Here is a 14,994-nt window from a genome sequence, read left to right on the forward strand (position 1 = left end):
CACAAACTTCTTCCTGCACAGATGGTGAAAGCGTCAATGGCAGGTGAGGCTCTGAAGATGACTGGCCCAGCAATGATCCCTAAAATCAAGACTACACACATCCTTCCACCCAGAAATCCCACTTGCAAGAATTTATCTCACAAATACACACCCACACGGGCACAATGACGCACAGACAATGCTATTCAATGCAGCATTGTCTGCGATGGCAAAAGGTTGGGAATGACCTAAATGTCCACCAACAGGAGGCTGGCTCTGGGAATGATAGTGTACCCACACAAAAAGCACTCTGCCATAGGAAAGGGAATAAAGGGGTTCTTTATGCTCCGCTATGAAACAACTCCAAGAGCATTGTTAGGTGACAGAAAAGCGAAGGAATCATTCAAGGGCCTGTGTGGTCCTGGCTTGATTGGTTTTTTTGTTGCTGCTGTTGTTGGTTTTGTGTTGTTTTATTTGAACTGGTGATGAGTGGGTAGTCAGGGAGAGGGGGATAGGAATATTCTCCTGGGACCTTTCAAACTACGTGGAATATGGGTAGTCTGTACACGGGGTAGGGGCTGAAGTGAGGCTGAAAGACACATCGCTGCCTAAGCTTGAGCCTAGCACCACAAACACTATCAACAATTCACGACAACAGCAGCAGGAATAAACTGGTGAGAGGTATGGGGGGCAAGGGAGGAAATGATTAGCCTTTCATGGGGAGAGGACAGTGAGGGAGGGCATCCTCTCGTGGAGACAATAGATGCCGCATCCCAAGGGTGTCTGGGAGCTTGTCAGATGGATGAGTGAGAAGTCCAGCACTGTTTGTTAGAGGAGACATAAAATCAGTCAAAGCAGAGGAATCTAGCATATTTGCCTAAAACCAGCCTGCATGTCCATACTGCAAATGTGACACTGAGCTGTGGTCTTATGCATAGAATTTCCAACTTCTTAACTCTCCTCACTATGAAAGGATTTACTCACCGCCCCCCTCCCCCAGAGCTGAATGGCACACCTGTCTGCTTGTACTTAGATACAATCTCTAAGAGTACACACATGCAGCTGCCAAAATCAACCAGGAAAGTGGACTCGGATCTGAAGGATGGATTGATTGGCAAGGACACTCGACCATTTTCTTCCTCCCCACTTTCTCTCTTTATAAGATAGGTAAGATAGGGGATGAAGAAAGTATGGATTGTATACATATTAGAGTATTACTCAGCAATAAAAAACAAGGACTTCTTGAATTTTGCATACAAATAGATGGAAATAGAAAACACTATCCTGAGTGAGGTAAGCCAGACCCAAAAAGAGGAACATGGGATGTACTCACTCATATTTGGTTTCTAGACATAAACAAAGGACATTGAGCCTATAATTAGTGATCCTAGAGAAACTAAATAAGGAGAACCCAAAGAAAAACATATAGGCATCCTCCTGAATATTAACCTTCATCAGGCGATGAAAGGAGACAGAGACAGAGACCCAATTTGGAGCACCGGACAGAAATCTCAAGGTCCAAATCAGGAGCAGAAGGAGAGAGTACAAGCATGGAACTCAGGACCACGAGGGGTGCACCCACACACTGAGACAATGGGGATGTTCTATGGGAACTCACCAAGGCCAGCTGGCCTGGGTCTGAAAAAACCTGGGATAAAACCGGACTCGCTGAACATAGCGGACAATGAGGAATACTGAGAACTCAAGAACAATGGCAGTGGGTTTTTGATCCTACTGCACATACTGGCTGTGTGGGAGCCTAGGCAGTTTGGATGCTCACCTTACTAGACCTGGATGGAGGTGGGTGGTCCTTGGACTTCCCACTGGGCAGGGAATCCTGATAGCTCTATGGGCTGACAAGGGAGGGGAACTTGATTGGGGGAGGGGGAGGGAAATGGGAGGAGGTGGCGGGGAAGAGACAGAAATCTTTAATAAATAAATAAACGGGAAAAATAAAAAATAAATAAAAAGCCCTACCTGACAGAGCCAAAAAAAAAAAAAGATAGGTAAGATAGGGCCTTCTACACTTGTTTTTGTTGTTGTTTGTTTGTTTGTTTTGTTTTTCAAGACACGGTTTCTCTGTGTAGAAACAGCTTTGGCTATCCTGGAACTCGTTTCGTAGACCAGGCTGTTTTTGGACTCACAGAGATCCACCTGCCTCTGCCTCTGGCTACCTTTTTTTTTTTTTTGGATTTTCGAGACAGGGTTTCTCCGTAGCTTTTGGTTCCTGTCCTGGAACTAGCTCTTGTAGACCAGGCTGGCCTCGAACTCACGGAGATCCACCTGCCTCTGCCTCCCGAGTGCTGGGATTAAAGGCGTGCGCCACCACCACCCGGCCTGGCTACCTTTTTTAATTTTATTTTGTGTGTGTGTGTGCATGCAAGTACCCACAGAAGCTAGGAGAGGGAGTGAGAGTTACAAGCGTTTATGAGCCACTTGATGTGTGTGCTGAACTTGCCTGGATCTCACCAGAGAGCAGCAAGTGCTCAGAACTCCTAACAATCTCTCCAGTCAAAAGATGGGGTCTTGCTACCAGCCCCGGCTGGCTTTGGATTCTCTCCACTCCTGCCTCAGCCTTCTAAGTTCTGGGTTCACAGCAAGTGCCACTGCATCCAGCTGTTTTTTTTTTTTTTTATTTTTATTTTTTGTACTTGTGTGATTTTGACTTGAAGAACTATATTATTAGTTTTTTACAAGTTAGCGTAGCCTTGCATGATGCATGGTTCATATCCTATACAAGACTATCCTCCCAGCCAAAATTCCCCCAATGTCCTGAGTTTAGTTGTGCTGGCTTCCCAGTTAGGTCTTCCCAGCTAGGTCTTCCCAGCTAGGTTGGTTTACTATGTACTGAAATTTCTTTGTAGAAGGAGGGCTGGGGAGGGTCTTCACCCGAAGGTCCACCCCTCCCAACAAGTTGCATGCAATTCTGCCCTAGTTGCCTGTAGACTCAAGGAAGGGCCAGAGTATGTCAGTTGGAAAAGACTAAGGAAGAGTCCCCATCCATGCTGGGAGCAGACCTTTCAGGATGGCTAATTTAAGGACACCCACATCTCTACCTGTAACCCCTCACCTCTGCTCTCTATTTATTTATTTATTTATTTATTTATTTATTTATTTTTGGTTTTTCGAGACAGGGCTTCTCTGTGGCCTTGGTGGCTGTCCTGGAACTAGCTCTGTAGACCAGGCTGGTCTCGAACTCACAGAGATCCGCCTGCCTCTGCCTCCTGAGTGCTGGGATTAAAGGCGTGTGCCACCATCGCCCGGCCACCTCTGCTCTATAAATAAGCCTAATAAACTCATTGGTTCCCCAGTGAAGTCTGGTGGAATTCAGTTTGTCTTTGAGATGTTAGGAGGACCGGTAGACATTGTTTAGATCTCCCCTAGGGAAGGAATTTTAGCAACACACCTATGATTCTAGCACTTGGGAGGTAGGGGCAGGAGGATCAGGAGTTCAATGGCATATTAATTAAACAGGACAATGTCCTAGTTTAAGATTCATGACCCATGACCAAAAGCAACTTGGAAAGGAAAAGGTTTATTTGGCTTAAATCTCTACATCACTGTTCATCATGGAAGGAAGTCAGGACAGGAACTCAAACAGGGCAGGAACCTAAAGGCTGGAACCTGGAGGCAGGAGCTGAAGCAGAGGCCATGGAGGGTGTTGCTGACTAGCTTGCTCCACGTTGCTTGCCAGAACCCAAAACCACAGCCTACAGTGGTCCCACCCATAAGAAGCTGGGCCCTCTCACATCCATCTCTAGTTAAGAAAATACCTTACAGATTTGCTTACAGCCTGGTCTTGTATGGAGGCATTTTCTCAGTGAGGCTCCTTTTCCCATCAATAGTTCCAGCTTGTGTCAAGTTGACATAAAACTAGCCAGCACAGGTAATAAGTTCAGTTCTACATGGAAAGTCCCCCAGGAATACCAGCTGACAATCATGCAAAGCGAAACCTCCACCCACGACTATCTGATGCCACAGCCTACATTCTTTCCCTCGGGAGAATCACAGATTCACACTGAAGAGTGGCTGGCTGCAGAGGACCAAGGCCTGGAGCTGATGGTGGAATAGGCCAGTGGGGTCCCTGACACTCAAAGGCTATGGCTTAGGGGAGTCTTTACCGTTCACAGTCATCTTTGCCCGGAAGCACACACAAATGCTTTTTGCAGACTCACAGATGCATTTGTGTCTGGAGGTCACATGGATAAAAGGCAAGGTCACATGCATTGCTAGTACTTTTCTGTCCCCCTCAGAGGAATGTGCCCTCAGAGGTGGTCTTGGCACCTGAGTCCCATTTCAGAGAATTCTAACCTGGAAGGCACTGAGAACCAGGTCAGGGGATGAGGCCCAACTCATATACTTTAACATCACTGGACCTCAGTTCTCTCATTTGTAAGTGGGAATGCAGGTATCTCTCCTAGCTGTCTCTTTAGGTTGAGCATAACTGATTAACGAAGGGAGGTGTGTTAATGACCTCATAGGAGACTGCCGACCAGGATCACCTCCAAGCCATTTGAACCAGATATGCTCTTTGATTCCACCAATGTATCAATTGTAAAATGTGATCAAATGGAAGTTGCAAAAGCTCCCTCTGCCTTAGCAAACCAGAGCTGTCACCTTGAACTTCCCTCAGCTGCCCCGCCTCCTCTAGATTACAATGCCCACAGGTGGGTGGGGAGGACTCTGAGCCCCATAAATACACACAGGCAATATCCATATATTTCAAATGTTTGTCCTTGGCAAGAGCTGCAGCTGTCCCTTAATGTAGCTAAATGAAGTAGAGGAAAATCAGAAAAATGCAAATGAGCTTCTTATTTTAGGCAAATCAATCTCAGCAATGCTCATATCTGATCAAGCTTATCTTTAGGATGATCATTAGGATAATGGATTAATGTGGAAGTTTATTTTTACCCCGCCTGCTCTCACTCCTTAAAACTCTTCAGAGCTTAACCTGACTTTGCCTGGCAACCCAGAAAGAAAAGAGACCCTTTACGAGTCATTTAAAGGACAATATCCCCACCACTACTATTGAAGACTATGCCAGGGACCGCAGGGTCCATCCAGCTCACCACAAGGTCACCCAGCACCACTCCACTCTGACTTCTCATCAAGCACCTAAATCAACTGCTGCCAGCCTCAGACCATAGAGTTCTTCCTGAAGAAGGCCCAGGAAGGGATGAAGAAGATGCCTAAGAGTATAGGGACCTTCCTATGTGTTTATTTGTTGAGAGGAGGTCTTACTGTGTAGGGCAAGCTGGCCTCGAACTTACCATCTGCCCAGGCTGCCATCCACTGTACAGAGTTGTGGTGTCATCTAAATGAGAACTGTATGCCTAATTCATAAAATAATTGACAGGGGATGTGTGGCAAAAATGACAGCGACCAAGCACTTAATATGGACCCAGTACAGTCTGTTTGAGACAAGGGCTCTTGTAGCGCAGGCTGGCCCCAAACTCATCCTCCAAAGGATGCGGATTATGTGTTATCATGACCAGCTTTATTTGGTACTGGCAGTGGCACCCAGGGCTCATTGCATGCTGGGGATGTGGCTGTGTATGTTCAAGGGGAGGCACACACATACACAGCTGAATTATACTCCAGTCACTAGCACTGATCTGTATGTGCAAATATTCAATACCAGCCACAATCTTAAAAAGTAGGTGTTAAAAGTTCAGCCAAAAAGATAAAATAAAGTGTTCTGGTAGGGAAGGAGCCCTGGAACCCCATTCTAAGGCTACAGACTAGACTAAGGTTCTCTCTGCTTGGTATCGAGGGGGCAGCTTGAGAAAGCCCCTGGGGTCTTGCAGAGATAAAAGCCATAGTTTACTCGTGGCAAGCATTAGGCCACTTTCTGCTGAAGCCATAATGAAACCTGCACACCGGTAAGCTGGGAAGATTGGTGTTTGTGTATGAATCCAAGACTATGTGTCTGTGATGTAAACAAAAGCCCAGATTCTTAGAAACAGCTTAAGCAGGCTGGGGAGATGCTTTGTTAGGATCCTAAGTTTTGTTTCTGCTGCTGTGATAAAATACCCTAACCAAAAATAAATAAATAAATAAGTAAGTAATTTAAGGGAGGAAGGGCTCATTTTATTATCATTCCAGATTACGGTCCATCACTCTGGGAAAATCAAGTCACCAAGAACTTAAGGCTCTAGTCACATTCACAGGCAAGAGAAAAGAGAGAAGGAATGTGTGCGTGTCTGCTAGCTAATTTACCTTCTCCACTCACATGTAGTCCAGGGCTCAAGCCTTGGGAATGGTGCTGCTCAAGGTGGCCTGGGTTTCCCCACATCAACTAATGTAGTCACACCTTGTGCAATGGTCAACATAATCTCGACATTCTCGTGTGGAGACTCTCTTCCCAGGTGAGTCTAGATTGGGTCAAGGGAATGATTCAAACGAATCACAACACAGTGCTTGTCTGACAAACACAAGGATTGTGGCAGAGAGTCTGTAACTCCAGTGCTGGGAGCAGGGACAAGTAAATCTCTGGGGCTCACAGGCTAGTTAACCCAGTTGAACTGATGAATACCAGATTCTGTGAGAGCCTCTGTCTCAAGAAAAAAAAAAGATGGCAAACAATCAAGAAAAATACATGATATCAACCTCTGGCCTTCACTGACATGCATACACTCATACCTATACACCTATACAGCACACACGCACACATACAGATTGAGAGATGGGTGGTGAGTGCAAGCAGACGTGATGGTACATGCTTGTAATTCCATTGCTAGGGAAGTGGAACAGGAGAATCGCTGGGATTCCCTGGCCAGACACCCTAACCTTTCCAGGACAGTAAGCTGGGTAGTAGCCTACTCCTTTAAACCCAACACTTGGGAGGCAGGTGGAGCTCTGTCAGTCCAAGGCCAGCCTGGTCTACAGTCTACAGAGTGAGTTCCGGAATAGTCAGGGCTACACCAAGAAACCCTGTCTTGGCGCACGCCTTTAATCCCAGCACTCGGGAGGCAGAGGCAGGCGGATCTCTGTGAGTTTGAGACCAGCCTGGTCTACAGAGCTAGTTCCAGGACAGGCTCCAAAGCCACAGAGAAACCCTGTCTCGAAAAAGCAAAAAAAAAAAAAAAAAAAAAAAAAGAAACCCTGTCTTGGAAAACCAAACCAAACAAACAGAAAACAATAATGTAGACAGTGCCTGAAGAACAACACCCAAGGAAGGATACCGTTGTCCCCTGGTCTGCTCTGGTCTGCTCTGTGCTCTGGTCCATGCAGGATTGTGCATGTGTGCATGCGAGTGCATGCACACACACACACACACAGGCGCAATATGATCATTAATGCTGGTCTCAAGAAAGGATGTAATATTCATTAAACCATGGGTGGCCTTTTTACTCTTTTTTATAAATTATTTTATTTTTTATATGTATAAGTGTATGCATGTATGTCTATGCACCATGTGTATGTCTGATGCCTTTGGAGACCAGAAGGCATCACCTTCCCTGAAACTGGAATTACAGATGGTTGTAAATTACCACTACCACGTGAGTGCTGGAAATCAAACCCACATCCCCTGAAAGAGCATCCAGTGCCTTTAGCCCCTGAGCCATGGGTTCAGTCCCACAGTTTTCTTTTTTTTTTTTTTTTTTTTTTTTTTTTGGTTTTTCGAGACAGGGTTTCTCTGTAGCTTTGGAGCCTGTCCTGGAACTAGCTCTTGTAGACCAGGCTGGTCTCGAACTCACAGAGATCCACCTGCCTCTGCCTCCCGAGTGCTGGGATTAAAAGCGTGCGCCACCATCGCCCGGCTCAGTTTTCTTATTTATATGTAAGATAAATGATACCTCCGTCATAGAATGTCTGGGTTAGACAACAGAACAAATGAGCAAGGTCTAGGTAGGGGCTAGAGTGAGCAGCTATTAAGAAAGTACCGTGTTTTTAAGATCTCAGTGCCCTTGCTTGCCACTTAACCAAGAACCTGGGAGACAGGAATTGGAAAAGAAAGGATCTGTTTAGTTTTGACCAGACCAGGGAGAGAGAAATTCTTTGCTTCTCTCAGCCCCACCAGTAGTGGCGCCATTTAAAGAAAGGATGAAACAAAAGACAGAAAATATGCATATTAGATTTAGTTCTGAGATAAGTTATTGGAACCCAGAGATCTTTCCTCCTCTGGCTCCAGGGCTCCAGGCTATTCTTCATAAAGCCTGGAATTTTCTGGAGAATTCCTTGGACCCTTATTACTATTTTTTTCTCAGTTAATTGAACCTGAAATAATGGGTTTCATTATGACATTTTTATATACTCTTTATCATCCTGTTTGGTAGTTTTACATTTCTAAGACATAAAAGGACAGTTACATTCAGTTGGCCATGCGTGTGCTGAGTTAGGAATGTACAACCAACACATGGATATGCTTCCTTAGACACGTCCTAGAAAAGCCGGAAACTCCCTGCCTCTTCCTTAGACACGTCCTAGAAAAGCCGGAAACTCCCTGCCTCTTTCTTAGACACGTCCTGGAAAAGCCGGAAACTCCCTGCCTCTTCCTTAGACACCTCCTGGAAAAGCTGGAAACTCCCTGCCTCTTCCTTAGTCCAATGAGTTATGCACGACAGTAATCCTCGTCCTCATTGTAGAGATCAGGGATCTAAGGGACTTAATCAGTAGCTGAGTAGCTTGTTCAAGGATTCAAGGCTAGGCCAGCTAGGGTCATGCATGCCTATAATCCCTGTACTTGCAAGGATGAAACAGTAGGAGTTCAAGGGCCAATTACACACTGGGACCATCTCTGAAGGAAAGGCTGGGACCTGGAGAGATGGCCCAGCAGTAAAAAATACTTACAGCTCTTCTAGAGGTCCTGGGTTTGATTCCCAGTGCCCTTGTTAGGCAGCTTGCAGCTGACTGTAACTCCTGCTTCAGAAGATCTGATGCCTCTGGCCTGTGCTGGCACCTACACTCACATGCACATTCCCACAAGCAGACACACAAACCTACACATAATTAAAAGTAGTATATATTAGCATTAAAAAAGGAAGAAAAGAAAAAGGGATCAGCTGGGTGTGGTGGCTCCTGGCTCCGCCTGGAATCCCAAGAAGGCAAAAGAAGATAAGGAATTCAAGGCCAGCATGACCTACACAAGATTTGTCTAAAAAAAAAAAAAAAGAAAAAGAAAAGAAAGAAAGAAAGAAAGAAGCCAGATGCCTTTAACCCCAGCACTTAGGAGGCTGGGACTGGAAGAGCTCTGAGTTTGAGGCCAGCCCTGTCTTCAGAGTTAGTTTCAGGCCAGCCAGGGCTACACAGGGCTACACCCTGTCTCAAAAAAATAAAGAGAGAAAGAAGGAAAGAAAAGGAAGAAAAGAAAAAAGAGAGAGAAAAGAGAAAGAGAGAGAAAGAAAGAAAGAAAGAAAGAAAAGAAAAGAAGTGGGGGTTAAGGCTAGTTCAATGTCCTCTTTCCTAATTATCTTTTTAGGGACATTCTGTATACTCCACTCCATTCTCTGTAAAGCCAAAGAATAATGGGTATTCCCCCAAATAGCCTGACAATGGAGAGAAGCCTGAAAAGAGTAAGGATAAGAAAGAAGAGGGCAGCCATGGTAGTGAACACCTTTAATCCCAGTACTTGGTAGGCAGAGGCAGGCAGGCTAGCCAATGCTGGGATACATAGTGCAACTCTGTTTCAAAAAAAAAAAAGAAAGAAAGAAAGAAAGAAAGAAAGAGCCGGGCGGTGGTGGCGACGCCTTTAATCCCAGCACTCGGGGCAGAGGCAGGAGGATCTCTGTGAGTTCGAGGCCAGCCTGGTCTAGAAGAGCTAGTTCCAGGACAGGAACCAAAAAGCTATGGAGAGCTCTTTTCCATCTTCCTCTCGGAGAGGCAGCTTTGCTTCTGCCTCTCTCCCCACTTCTCTCTTCCCCCCTTCTCTGTCTCTTTCTCCTCTTCTCTCTCTCTCTTTCTCTCTCTCCCTCTCTCCCTCTCTCTCTGTCCCCCCCTTCACCCTTCCTCCTCCATAACCCCCTGAATAAACATTCAACCTCAAAAAAAAAAAAAAAAGCTACGGAGAAACCCTGTCTCGAAAAATCCAGGACAGGCTCCAAAGCCACAGAGAAACCCTGTCTCGAAAAAAAAAAAAAAGAACTTCTTTGGAGGCGGTGGCGGGGAAGAGACAGAAATAAATTTTAAGAAAGAAAGAAAGAAAGAAAGAAAGAAAGAAAGAGCCGGGCGGTGGTGGCGCACGCCTTTAATCCCAGCACTCGGGAGGCAGAGGCAGGCGAATCTCTGTGAGTTCGAGACCAGCCTGGTCTACAAGAGCTAGTTCCAGGACAGGCTCCAAAACCACAGAGAAACCCTGTCTCGAAAAACCAAAAAAAAAAAGAAAGAAAGAAAGAAAGAAAGAAAAAAAAAAAGAGGATGAGTCAGTCTGGTCTACAAAGCAAGTTCCAGGACAGCTGGGACTGCTACACAGAGAAACCATCTTGGGGGGTGGGCAGGGGAAGATAGGAAGATGGAAACTTGGAAACTAAAGACAGGGTTAGGATTGGTGCTCTCTATTCCCAAGACTGAGTTCTTCCACAAGGCCATGAGGCTGTGTCTATACTCCCAGCCTCACTCCACCTAAGAGTACAGGGAAAACCCAAATAAGTTCCCCCAAGAGCTGGCTCTGGGCTGGCTTCAGAGCTTCAGGACCTTGAAATGTCTTTGCGCCCTCAGGACTTTTTTGTTTTTGTTTGTTTTATTTGTTGCTTTGTTTTTTGAGACAAGGTTGCTTTGTGTAACAGTACTGGCTATCTGTCTTGGAATTCACTCTGTAGACCAGGCTGGCCTTCTTTATTTTTATTTTTTATTTTTTGTTTTATATATATATTTTGGTTTTTTCGAGACAGGGTTTCTCCGTGGTTTTGGAGCCTGTCCTGGAACTAGCTCTTGTAGTAGACCAGGCTGGCCTTAAACTCACAGAGATCCACCTGCCTCCCGAGTGCTGGGTTTGTTTTTTGAGGCAGGCTATGTAGCCCTGGTCATCCAGGAGCTCTCTGTGTATACCAGGTTGGTCTTGAACTCACAGAACTCTGTTTGCCTTTGAAGGACAGCGTCTAGGAGACATTCCAGGGAGGAAGAGGGTCCCCGGGAGCAGAACTTTGGAGAGTGGCTACTGCTTCTCCTTCCTGGCAAGACCCTGATAAGCAGGTCTGCATGCTTACCTGGGTGCTACTGATGCTTTAATGACCGAAGGAGGCCTGTGCCAAGAAGAGAAAGGTGCAGACTCGGGGCAGCAAGGCTCAGAGAATGGAAGAGCACCCAGCACCAGGCCTGGCACACAGTGGCCTTTGAATAGGAAGGGTTAAAAAACCTCTGTCCCCAAGGATATCTGGGAGGCCATCACCTGCCCCGGCCACATTTCAATTTGTCTCACACACTGGAGCTTCACTTCATTACCCATGGAAATTCAGCTTCATTGATATGAAGAGGCTAATTACTACATGAGACGCAATTACAAGACAGGAAATGGATTTACAGCTGCTTTCAGAGGGAGGGGGGGCAGCAGCAGACACTGGCTGCTTTGCCCTCCCGCCTAAAGGGCTAAATGCAGTCCCCAGGACCCAAGAAAGACATACTTCACCAGGCAATGGGTTCCCACAGACGTCAGGGTTCTATGGAGCTCTGGAAACAGTCCAGTTTCCCTCTAAACTTCCCACCCCTGATGGTGTGTTTGACATAAAAAAAAAAAATCATACTGAAGGGGTGGGGCATTTAGCTCATGGGTAAAGTGCTGGGTTCTATCCCCAGCACTAACAATTTATGCAGCATGTGGTAGCCCAGACCTCTAATCCCAGCACTTGTCAGGCAGAGGCAGGCAGATTTCTGTGTGTTCGCCAGCCTGGTCTATATAGCAGGTCCCAGGCCTGCCTGGGCCCCTGTCTCAAACAAACAGGCAAACAAAACCCCTTAAGAATGTAGTCTTAGCCGGGCGGTGGTGGCGCACGCCTTTAATCCCAGCACTCGGGAGGCAGAGGCAGGTGGATCTCTGTGAGTTCGAGACCAGCCTGGTCTACAAGAGCTAGTTCCAGGACAGGAACCAAAGCCACAGAGAAACCCTGTCTCGAAAAAACCAAAAAAAAAAAAAAAAAAAAAAAAGAATGTAGTCTTAGCCAGGTGGTGGTAGCAGAGATAGGTGGATCTCTGTGAGTTCAAGGCCAGCCTGCTCTACCAAGTGAGTTCTAGGACAGGCTCCAAAGCTACAGAGAAACCAGTCTCAAAAAAAAAAAAAATAAACCAATAAACAAAAAGAATGAAGTCTTATGGAAAAATTTAAAAAGGAAGGTAATGTTGTGCTAAAAGTGGTTAATGGAGAGATGTGGAGAAATATGAGGGCACTAGGACCTGCTCTTCCTGGGGGAACAGATGAATCCTGAGAAAGAAATCCTTATCTGCTACATCATCTAAAACATAAAGCTCTTTTTAGAGTCCCTTATAGCTTAGATTTTTTTTTTTTTTTTTTTTTTTTTTTTTTTTTTTTTTTTTTTTGGTTTTTTGAGACAGGGTTTCTCTGTGGTTTTGGAGCCTGTCCTGGAACTAGCTCTTGTAGACCAGGCTGGTCTCGAACTCACAGAGATCCTCCTGCCTCTGCCTCCCGAGTGCTGGGATTAAAGGCGTGCGCCACCACGGCCCGGCTAGCTTAGATTTTTTTTCCAGTTTAAAATAATGTTTGAGTCAGGTGGTGATGGCACACACCTTTAATCCCAGCACCTCAGGAGTCAGAGGCAGGCGGATCCCTGTGAATTCAACAACAACCTGGTCTACAAAGCGAGTTACAGGATAGCCATGGCTGTTATTCAGAGAACCCTGTCTCAATCAATCAATCAATCAATCAATAAAACAAAGTAAAATAAAATAATGTCCTAATTCATACAGACATATAAAGACAATATAAAGACACAAATGTTAAGTGAAAAAGTTCATCTTCCATGCTAAACAAAGACAAACAAATTAGTAATAGCTAAAGTTTCTGAGCTGAGGCAGGGCAGTGTAACACATACCTTTAATCACAGCACGTGGGAGGCAGAGACAGGGAGATCTTTGTGATTTCTAGGCCAGCCTGGTCTACAGAGTGAGTTCCAGGACAGCTAGGGCTACACAGAGAAACCCTGTCTCTAAAAAAAAATTTATGAGCTCACTACGGTGCACACCTGAAATCCCAGCACCCAGGAGGCTAGGGTTAGAGGCTCAAAAGTGCAAGGCCAGGCTGTACAAAGTACAGAAATCCTTCCTCAAAAACAAATCAAAGCACACTTGATTTGCCTATATCACTTGTTCATTTTTCATAAGCGCTCCATGAGGAGGGGACAGCCAACCACTCTGACTTGCATCTAATGAACTGAGACATAACACAGAGGGTCCACCAAGGTCCCCAAGGACACAGAGGTGAATGCTAGGGCGAGGGCTGGCTCTCATCCTGTCCTGTCCAGAACCTGGATTTTCAAGGACAGTGAGAAGAATCCCCTAAATTATAAATGGTATAGTCTCAAATGTCTTAAAAATAGCACTCCCTCGGCTCCAGCAAGAATCTCCTGAGATCACATCTTTAATCTAGGGAAAAAGCCGGACAGGGTGGGTGTGGCGGCGGGGCGGGACGGGGGCGTGCCGCCAAGCGACCACGCCCCCTCCGCGAGGACCCCCGGAGCCGGCCTCGGCGCGCCGGAGAGCTTTTCCTTCCGGGGCGGCCTGCAGGGCCTCATGGAGGCTGTTCGGCCGGACGGCGGCGAGAGAGGGACGGCGGCGCCGCGAGCTGAGGAGAGGCCGGTGCCCGAGGCGAGGGTGCACTTCCGAGTAACCCGGTTTATCATGGAGGCAGGCGTCAAGCTAGGCATGCAGTCCATCCCCATCGCCACCGCGTGCACCATTTACCATAAGTTCTTCTGCGAAATCAACCTGGACGCTTATGACCTCTACCTGGTCGCCATGTCTTCCATTTACTTGGCCGGGAAAGTGGAGGAGCAACACTTGCGTACTCGTGACATCATCAACGTGTCGCACAGGTACTTTAACCCGGGCAGCGAGCCGTTGGAGCTGGATTCCCGTTTCTGGGAGCTGCGAGACAGCATTGTGCAATGTGAGCTTCTTATGCTACGAGTTCTGCGCTTCCAGGTCTCTTTCCAGCACCCGCACAAGTACCTGCTGCACTACTTGATTTCCCTCAAGAACTGGCTGAATCGTTACAGCTGGCAGCGAACCCCTATCTCTGTTACAGCCTGGGCCCTGCTGCGAGATAGCTACCATGGGGGGCTGTGCCTCCGCTTCCAGGCTCAGCACTTAGCCGTGGCTGTGCTCTACCTGGCCCTACAGGTCTATGGAGTCGAGGTACCTGCAGAGGGTGAGGCCGAGAAGCCTTGGTGGCAAGTGTTTAGTGACGACCTCACCAAGCCGATCATTGATAATATTGTGTCTGATCTCATTCAGATTTATACTATGGATACAGAGATCCCTTAAGGCCCTGGCTGAGGCCTGACCAAAGACCAGGATTATCAGCAGCCTGAGTATGATGCCACCAAGTTGCTGTGCTGGCAGGTCTCAGCTGTCATTGTGTTTCCAGCCCTCGTCCAAATAATGCCAAGAGCCTCCATGTGGGCAGGACATATTCAGCTTCCTAGAAGGGGCAGCATTATCAGCTTTTGCCCCTTGAGAAGATGCTGCGTTTGAGACATGGACCATTGCAATTGAGGTGTGAGGTCACCGCTGGAAGGTTACAGAATAGACGGGACTGCACTCTTAGGCGTTTTTAAAAAACCAGATTTGGAGAAATATGAATGTGTAACATGGAATCTTATTTTGTTTAATAAAATTATGCAAATAAAATATGGGAAACCATTAATGCCCAAAAGTCTGCTTGTGGTTTTACTTAGTTACAATAGTGGAGATTCTGGAAACTAATGATCGATGTTAGAGAAATGGTTGATGAAGCATGGTACATCCATAAAATGGAGTATTATTCAACCACTTAAACTTATAAAGGGCTTATAACAGTGTGGGTAAGGGTTCATATTAGGCAGCATAAAAGATAGGATTCAAAAACAT

The 14,994-nt window shown here is 46.3% G+C and overlaps 1 protein-coding gene across 1 annotated transcript; it reads left to right on the forward strand.

The window, feature by feature from the left end:
* Positions 1-13,607: 13,607 nt before the first annotated feature.
* Ccnq (cyclin Q) lies at positions 13,608-14,792 on the forward strand. Its single transcript, XM_041665109.1, has one exon. The coding sequence runs from the start codon at positions 13,657-13,659 to the stop codon at positions 14,407-14,409; it is 753 nt and encodes a 250-aa protein (XP_041521043.1). The 5' UTR covers positions 13,608-13,656; the 3' UTR covers positions 14,410-14,792.
* The last annotated feature ends 202 nt before the right edge of the window (positions 14,793-14,994 follow it).

This window comes from Microtus oregoni, unplaced genomic scaffold (assembly GCF_018167655.1).
Source record: "Microtus oregoni isolate MIOR12 unplaced genomic scaffold, Mior012 000015F_ref0000493, whole genome shotgun sequence".
NCBI classification, from domain to species: Eukaryota; Metazoa; Chordata; class Mammalia; order Rodentia; family Cricetidae; genus Microtus; species Microtus oregoni.

What these genes read in the sequence shown, in the direction of transcription:
- Ccnq (XM_041665109.1), top strand. Translation starts at nt 13,657, where the DNA reads ATGGAGGCTGTTCGGCCGGACGGCGGCGAGAGAGGGACGGCGGCGCCG.